Genomic DNA, 8731 nt, shown 5'->3' on the forward strand with positions numbered 1-8731 from the left:
TTGCTGTCCTGTCAGTTCCATGTCACAGCTGAGGAGAGAGATTGTTTGTTCCATCAATCCTGTAGTCCTGGGAGCTCCTCCAGTGTCAATGGGGATGTTGTGAATGGCTCAGGCTGCTTTGCAATACCTCCTTTTGTTACAGGCATAAAAAATTGGATTTAGAAGGGATTTGAGAAGAGATTTTTGAAACCAGTTGGAAGAGATACATTTGAAGACTGGCTTAAAAATAGCTGTTGTTTTTATCTTGTTGGGGTGTAGTGCTTGATTGTTTTTCTCCTACAACTCAGAATAGAAGCATTCAAACACTTAGTTATTTGAATGAACTGTATGTCTGTTTGTTTCAGGATGTGTTTCCTACATGTGCAGGCTAACAGGACATAGAGACTTGAAAATACATGTTGAAAACAACTTGTTACTGTAAATTAAATAAAGTTTTATCAATTTTTGTGGTTTAGATTTTGACTATTAACTATGGAGTCACATGTCTAGATGGTGATGAACATACTGAAGAAGCTTTTTTGGCTCTAACATAAAATGTTTTCATTTGCTTTCAAATCATCAGCTGTGACATCACAGCAATTTTTTTTGCTGCATTTAAACAACATATGTAAATAGAATATATTACTGACTAACCTTTATATCACTAAATGTTATGATAAATATTTGCTTTGCATTTAGCAAATTCATGAAGAGCAGAGAATCCTTTAACTAGTCTCAAGTGGGGTTTGTTGAGAAATGGTTCCAAGCAGCAGTGCACATGGAGCTGGTGGGAAATGAGTCTGTGGTCTGCAACAAACGGACATAGCTGACAAATATAAACCTCTATACTTTAAATAACAGTGTGGAAAAGGGTTCTGGGTGTGGTTTTGTGTCGATTAGAGAACGAAAATAGCTTTGAGTGATGCTGCCTGCATGGTTTATTTTAGTCTTCTGATAGTCTGCAGCCTTTTTTTATTCTGTTTTTTTTAATGAAAAAAGAGGACATTTTTAGGGCTTTTTGGTGCTGTTTTTTTTGTTACTGCTCATGCTCATAGTCACTGAGTGTCCCTGAGTACTATGCTGAGAACATTTCTCTCCTTGTTACCAAATTATCCTTTACTGTCTCATTCCCGTAGCTCTTTGGGAGAGATGTCTGGCTGCTAATCAAGCATATAAATGTTAAATTGGCCCTGCAGCCTTCACCAGCTTTATACCTTCATGAAATACATCCTGTATTATTCTTTGACCATAAATACTAGGCTGCACCTTCAGAAATATCTCCAGCATTTATCGCTTACCATAACCTTTGTTTCACAGCTGTTAAACTTAAGTCTTCAATTTTGGCCTCATGCTGCTGTTCTGGAGTGTATGTGGTGCAAGGAAAGGTGATAATTTGGAGGCTTTGCTGTATCCCTCTCCAGAAGTATTCAATCCAACACTATTCTGTCCTACCCTGGGATATTTTGCATGTTTGAGAGGATTAGATTTATTGCTATTTTCTCTGGGCACATTGATCCTGGCTGGACTGAGATAGTGTGGGTGTGTTGGAGCTCTCACAGATGCTTTTATGCTGTATTTGAATTGACTGATATTTCTGATGCAGACAAAGTTTTGGGGTTGTATACTCTTATCCAAGATGTTGCACTGGTGTACAATGTAACTGGTAGTGGTGACTTCCTCTGAGCTACAGATCCTGTTTGTTAGCAGATGGACATCAAAGTCTTGCACCAGCATTTTCTATCCCGGAGACTGAAAATATTCATGTAGACTAGGCCTTGGAGTGACCAGACCTGTGTCATGCAGCTGCATGATGATGTCCCATAAAGCTGCTGGAACTAATTGACTTAAAATGACAGGGGAATCTCTAGTGTTGGCTGTGTAGTGCCTCACAGTTCTCTTGTACTTCTTGGTGAGTTTCAGTACATTCATGTTTGTAAGTCTTCAGCTTTGTCCCTTGACAAAGCAAAGTTTGAGCCTTCTTATGGAGCATCTCAGCTTTGTGTAGAGAATTCTTACATTCAACATCTCATTCTTTTGTGGATATGTAAAGTCATGAAGCAGTTTTTGTACATCCACGTCGGAGAATCCTCACACCTCTTCTGCAGTGTTTGGGTCTGGGCACTGGCAAGTCACTGGTGAGTGCTCCAACCCTGGCAGTGTTCAAAGCCAGGTTGGCTAAACCCTAGAGCAGCTTGGTCTGGTGGGAGGCGTCCCTGTCCAGGGCAGGGGGTTGGGACCGGATGATCTCTAAGGTCCATTCCAACCCCTTAAGATACTATGATACTCTGACTCAGGGACATCCTGACTGTCTCCTTGCACCACTTCAAAAGATGTAGGGAAGATCAAAGCCTAAATCTTACATCTTTCCAGATAATTTTGCTTTGAATCTGAAGCTTATATAATTAACAGTATTAAAGGTGAACAGTTCTTTGTTTTATTACAGTGTGATCTGAATTTCTGTATATACGGATTCGAACTGTTCATCCTGTCCATTTCAATTGGCAAAGTTTGATCATGTTACCACTTGTATTTTTAAACCACATTAGCTTCAGTATGTAATTTCATATGGCTGCAAAATATGGCTTGGATTTGCTCTGTTGAGATTTTGAACTTTGGCTTGGCTTGATGTTTCCTAGTTGCAGAAGCTCTCTGGATGGATTTGTGAACATTGCTGTCACGTAGTGAAGTTGGTTGAAGAGAGCCTTTTCTTCATTGTAATTAGGAAATATGAGTAGCAGGAGTTGGTAGTTCTGGGTCTCATCAAGGTATGATTAAAAATGGCTTTTTTTTTTTATCATGAACAAATTTCAGTGCCTTTAGTCTGAGCAAGTTGAACGTGTTATACCCAAGGAGCCTCCCCAGTTCTGCCAGCTGTGAAGCACATGTGCGTGTGAAAGAAAACCAATTCGTGTGGGTTTGGGGTATGTAAAGACCTGAAGGAAAACACCTAGCAAACAGGAGTGCTCTTATGGACTTGCTGCTCTAAAATTAGGTGCTTGCCTAGCAGTTTGCATATGCATAGGGAATGTTTACACATACTTTAGAGTCTGTCTGAAGAGTTTAAGCTATGTATTTTCCCCCCATCATTGCCTTGAATTTAGTAGTCAGCATTGACTGCTCTAAAATGTGTGATTTTCACTCTCTTGAGTTCTCTGTGTTGGCAAACAACCTCATGTAGCCACCACAGTGTACAAGGCTTCATCTTCTCTTGTTAGGTTAGATCTGGAGCTACAAATTAGAGCAGACAGTGACTGGGACAGCTCTGCTGCTGTTCCTGTTGTGACAGCTCTGGGGGCTGCTGGAAACTTGAGCCTTGTTGACTCCCTGTGTGTGCTGCCAGTGGCTTTGCATGGATATGGCTGGTTCTCTGCATCAGTCCTGGGTGAAACTTGAATCCTCCAGTTAAAATGGGAACTGCACTTTGAAAGGGTTTTGCTGTTGCCTTTATTAGCTCAAGCCTAGCCCAGTGTGTTGTTTCTGAGCCAGCTTGCAGCTTCACCAACAGGATAAGGTTAAAGTGCAGGCAAGTAATGCTAGTTGGCAACTTGAGCTATTTCAGCGTATGAAAGAAGTGTCTCTTGTTTCCAATCACAAGGACTGTGAGCAGTGACTTCAGAGCAGTAGTAAGATATGTTGCAGTGCTTTCCTTTGAGCTCAGGGCCAAGAGTGGACCTGCAAGGAATGTGCCTCAATTTAGGTGCAAGATCCATGGAAAATTGAGTTATTTGCTGGAAATATTTATAATAAATGGAAAAATACATCACAGCAATTGAGAGTGTGCAGTTTTATCCCTTCAAATTAAGTACACAAATTCTGCACTTGAGTTAAACTTAGCTCCAATTCAAACCTTGATTTTGGAAGTAGTTGCCTTGAGTAATGTTTTTGGAGTAGAAATGTTTCCACTGTTACTCCTTAAAGGTAAACTGCAGACCTGCTTATGTCTATTGTGGACTTAAATGTGGATGTTTTGAATAATTAAATTGAGTTACTTAAGAGTTATTGAGTTACTTACAGATAAGTTAGTGAGTTACTTATAGACAGTGATTTACCACACATAACTTATTTCAGTGGAAGCATTTACACATTAAAGTTACCTCAGCACAGCTCCTATCAGCCCAGAGTTGGAAAAAGTTGTTTGTTCTTAGTACAGTAAAAGTTTAGACATCAAAATTTTGAATTAAACAAGGACAATGAACTTACATTAATGTGTTTGATATAGTGATGATAAATCAGGTGAAAAGCTGAGCTGGTTTTGTGGAATCAGATGATAATTTTAAATGACTTGGGACTCTGCGGTCTCCTGCAAGAGAAATAAATCACCTGCAAAAGCTTCTCTGGATGCTAAAGTTTCAACTTTCTAGGGAGTTTTTTAGTAGTCATTTGGAACAAGAAGCATGAGGGAATTAAATCAATGTATGACAAATGAGGTGTAAAGCTAAAGTTTTCCCTTTAGTTTCTAGGTTAGCTAGGAACCTTTATGTTATGTTTGTAGATCATCTCCAAGCATTTTATGTGCTAGTTTAGCTCAGGTAATGCACATTGATCAGGCCAGTACAGAAAGTTTGTAAAATCCTTAGCTAAAGGAACAATCAGATTAGCACAGAACTTTCTAAATTAAACAGTGAGTTTACAGACAAATCAAAACCCCTTTCCTTTTTTTCCCCCTGTCTACTTCAGTATATTCCACTTATTATGAACTTGGTTACAACTCTTAAATACTTTCAGCTACCAATTTCTAGTACAGTGTTGTCTTTAGCTGCAGAACATCTGGCAAAGAAACCTCTTCAGTCCCCAAGGGCATTTCAGGTGTTGATTATTGTATCAAAATCCCACGAAAAAACTCCACCCCAAAGGTCTATTTTAATAAAATCTGTGTGTTCACGCTGTTGAAGGGGTGGTGCTGAGTCTGTTGTCATGCAGATGTCTGAAATGTTTGTGTGTTTCTTGCAGGAGCTGAGTGACCTGCAGCGAGATCCTCCAGCCCACTGCTCCGCTGGACCTGTGGGAGATGACTGTAAGCTCTTCATAGGTCAGATTTGGCCTTTTTTTGTCAGTCATAAAAAGGTGGGAAAGCCTCTAATTGTTGTATCTTTTTTGACTTTCAGTGTTTCATTGGCAAGCAACTATTATGGGACCTGTAAGTATATCATTCATACCCCTTAGAAAGTAAGGTCTTACTAAGCTTTTTGTGATGAAAAGATTCATTCAGGTTTCATTTAGGCACTGTGCTGCATAGAGATTAAAGATTTAGGGTGAGGTTGGTGTTCTTAGCAGTCTGATGCTAGTTGCTCTCTGTAACTGTTCAAAAGCCCATCCTCTTCATGAAGTTAGAGGTACTTGATCGGCTGTGGTGTATGAGTTGGTTGGGCTACAAGCCAAGAGCTTTTCACAGGTGATCAGATCAATTCTGAAAGGTTCATGCATCTTTAAGGAGGAAGAAGAAGACTATTCCACCCAATATTGGAAGGGTGAAATGCAATGTTAAAGTGTCTGTGAACAGGAGTAGAGTTGCACAGGGTGATTTTTGGGCTTTTAGGTAGAGCTTGTTTTATCTGGTGGCTGTGATGTGGCTCTGGCACAAGCAGATGGTTTTTGCAAGCTGTAGGGCAGCAGTTGTGGGTGGTTTCTGTGTGAAAAAGGTGCTTTCCTTGGGTTGAGGGAAAAGCACTGTGAAGATCTGTAAAGATCCCAGTTAAGACTTGCCAAGGAAATGACATAAGAAAGGACAATAAAGCTTAAAACCAGAAAGTTTTAAAGGAAAATTGAAAGGAATTTGAACAAATAAAGAGCAACATGCTCTGAGGGGAGTTGTACTTATTAATATCCTGGTACACAGTTTGTATCCCTAGTGTTTCCCTTTTGGATTTATTCATTTGGAAGGAAGAGTCTCTGGTTCAGGGTTGAGCTGAGTCACTGTGTGAGGTGAAATGTTGGAGTAATACTTGATCCATTAAGATGCAGCATCACATGGTAGAGAAAAGTAGAACTGTGGCTGATTTGTGACCATTTCTGCATTTTTGGCACAGGAGCTCTGAGGCAGAGAAAGATCAGTTACTAATCTGGTGTGCTGGAGGCTGTTGTCCAACTTGTCAGTGGCCCAGCAGCAGCTGCTTTCCTGCAGGATATTGATGCTTTTGCCATTTCTCTTGAACAACTGTGTTCTCTCTCACACAAAGTCCTTCTGACCCTTGCACTGCTGAAGGAGGAATGGCAAAGCACCAGAGAAGAGCTAACAAAAGCTCATTTGCTGATTGCCACCAGTAGTGTCTCCATCCTGAATGACTCTGACCTAGAATCATGGAATCATCAAGGTTGGAGGAGTCCTCTAAGATAATCAAGTCCAACCATTAGACCTGAGTAAGGGAAATATTGGCTGGCTTCAATTCCATTTCCTTTCCCAGCTTGCAGTTCATCTTTCATACTCTGTAGTGGAAAATACTTTCTTTGCTTCAGGTCCCTCAGATGTCTGTAGTTAAGGAGCATCTCTTGCCAACCTTTCTCAGCCATGTCTGCAGAAATACAAGAACAGAACACTGTCAGGAGGTTAATCCTTTCTCCTGAGAACAAAAGGAATTAGGGATGCACATCCTGTATGTTTCCTGGTGGCCTGAGGGAAACACAGACTAAAGATTCAGAATTCACTTACGTGTGGCATAGCCTCTTCTGTCTGTGGGTACCATCAGTCTGGTTTTATCCCTTGGTCGTAAAACATAATGTGACTTCACTTTGCCTTCTCTCCAACACTGAACTAGTCTCATCTTCAGCTTCTCTTCCCTCTGACAAATCCCTTTAGCAGGCATGCAGGCAGTCCTTTCCAGCCTAATCGGAAGGCCAGCAGCAATCTCTTCTGTTGTTACCTAATGCTGACTTCTTAGCATGACTATATATAACCTGCCCTATACTGCAGCACTGGCTGCACTCTGAGTGTGTAAGACAGCATGTCTCGGTGGACCATTTGTGACTTTACCTCGTATAGTCATAGAGTGATCTCTCAAACTGTTCATTTGAAAGGTAAATATTTGATTTCAAAGCAGACCAGACCCCCAGAAACTTGATCTTCTGCAGCTTTGCTGAGATTGAGTTCCTAAGTTGCTGTTTTACCACGCAATGAGAGTGGTTTTCTTCTCTCCCTTAATCAGAAGTGAAGCTCTCTAGGATTTAGCATCAAGACTTTTGACTCCTTTAGTTAATAAACATGAAAGAGGCCACAAAGAGACTACAGCCAAGTTATTTCTCTCTATGAACTGTGTGCAACCTGGACGTAAACCTGTGCACATGTTTGCTAACAAAATGCATGTTCACAGATTTGTGCAGGTCACAAAGATGTTGTGTGTTTTAAAACTCCCTGATGTCATCATGATGACCTGAATTATGTTGGAAAATCCTACTCTTTGCGTCTGCAAAGAGAAACCACTTCTTAAGGTAAGTATATTTGTAGCTTAAGGATGGAGGAGGAGCAGAGCAGCTGTGGTCTTGCACGGAGACAGGATTTGGAGGACCTGCTCTGGTTTTTCTCTTCCCCTCAGTGCAATGGAGCTGTGGATCTGCAAATTTGTAGCTCCAGCAGTGGAACACTGATCCCTCCCTTGCTCTCCCCAGTGCTGTGTGGTGCCCTGCAGTAGCCATCATTATTGGCTCTGCTGGGGCTCTGCAGGTCAGCGGGAGGGTTCCATTCCCTCTGTGCCTTCCCAGGACACAGCCCACAGTGGGGAAAAAATGGATTTTGTGACACACTCACAGCTTTGGGAGGTTATCTGCATTCTGAAAGGAACCTCCAAACAGCTGAAATAGATTAATGTGTCTTATTTGTTGTGTTTTTTTCCCCAGCCTGATAGTGCCTATCAAGGGGGAGTGTTTTTTCTCACAGTACACTTTCCAACAGACTATCCCTTCAAACCACCAAAGGTAAGTCCTTTCTTCCAACTTATTTTGGGCCAAAGCTTTGTTTCTCTGTGTTAGTTCTTTGAGGCTTAATTTTGGAAGTTCAAACCAGAAGGACCAACAATAGGATATATGTTCATAGTGGAGGAATAGATAGGACTTGATGGAGCTTTGAGTAACCTGTTCTGGTGGGAAGTGTCCCAGCCCAGGGCAGGGGGTTGGGACTAGATGATCTCTAAGGTCCATTCCAACCCCTTAACATACTAAGACTGTTAAATGAATCATGTTGGCAGATCTAGTATGACTGGAAAGGAAGGGATGATGATAAGGATTCCAGCTGTAATAAACATAATTTATGATGTTCTTTGGTTTTTATTTCTTTATTACAGATTGCTTTTACAACAAAAATATATCACCCAAACATAAACAGTAATGGGAGTATTTGTCTGGATATCCTGAGGTCACAATGGTCACCAGCTCTGACTGTATCTAAAGGTAGACACACTGATTTACTAATGTATTTCTGAAGTTGCACACACTGCCATGGCACTTCTTTTGTGTGTATATATATATATACTGCAGAGATAGATAGATAGATAGATAGATAGATAGATAGATAGATAGATAGATAGATAGATAGATAATACTGGGACAGATTCCATTGGAAGTCCTGTTATGATCCAAGATCTTACACAGTTTATTGAGAGTGTCACATTAGACTAAAAATGTTATTTGCACAGCAAAGAAATGTTCTAAAGCAAGTTGGGTAAGATAATAATATAGGATAACATAATATATGTTCTATTAATATATAAATAATATATCTTATAATAAGATATAAAATAATGTATCTTATATTAAGATTTAAGAT

The 8731-nt window shown here is 40.4% G+C and overlaps 1 protein-coding gene across 1 annotated transcript; it reads left to right on the forward strand.

The window, feature by feature from the left end:
- Positions 1 to 4929: 4929 nt before the first annotated feature.
- LOC103802603 (ubiquitin-conjugating enzyme E2 D1-like) lies at positions 4930 to 8355 on the forward strand (the record flags this gene model as incomplete). Its single annotated transcript, XM_009075103.1, has 5 exons — positions 4930 to 4993; positions 5085 to 5116; positions 7284 to 7401; positions 7807 to 7884; positions 8250 to 8355. Coding segments are annotated over exons 3-5 (235 nt in total), but the record flags the coding sequence as incomplete, so codon positions are not given.
- Between the last annotated feature and the right edge of the window lie 376 nt (positions 8356 to 8731).

This window comes from Acanthisitta chloris, unplaced genomic scaffold (genome assembly GCF_000695815.1).
Source record: "Acanthisitta chloris isolate BGI_N310 unplaced genomic scaffold, ASM69581v1 scaffold38495, whole genome shotgun sequence".
In the NCBI taxonomy this organism is placed as follows: Eukaryota; Metazoa; Chordata; class Aves; order Passeriformes; family Acanthisittidae; genus Acanthisitta; species Acanthisitta chloris.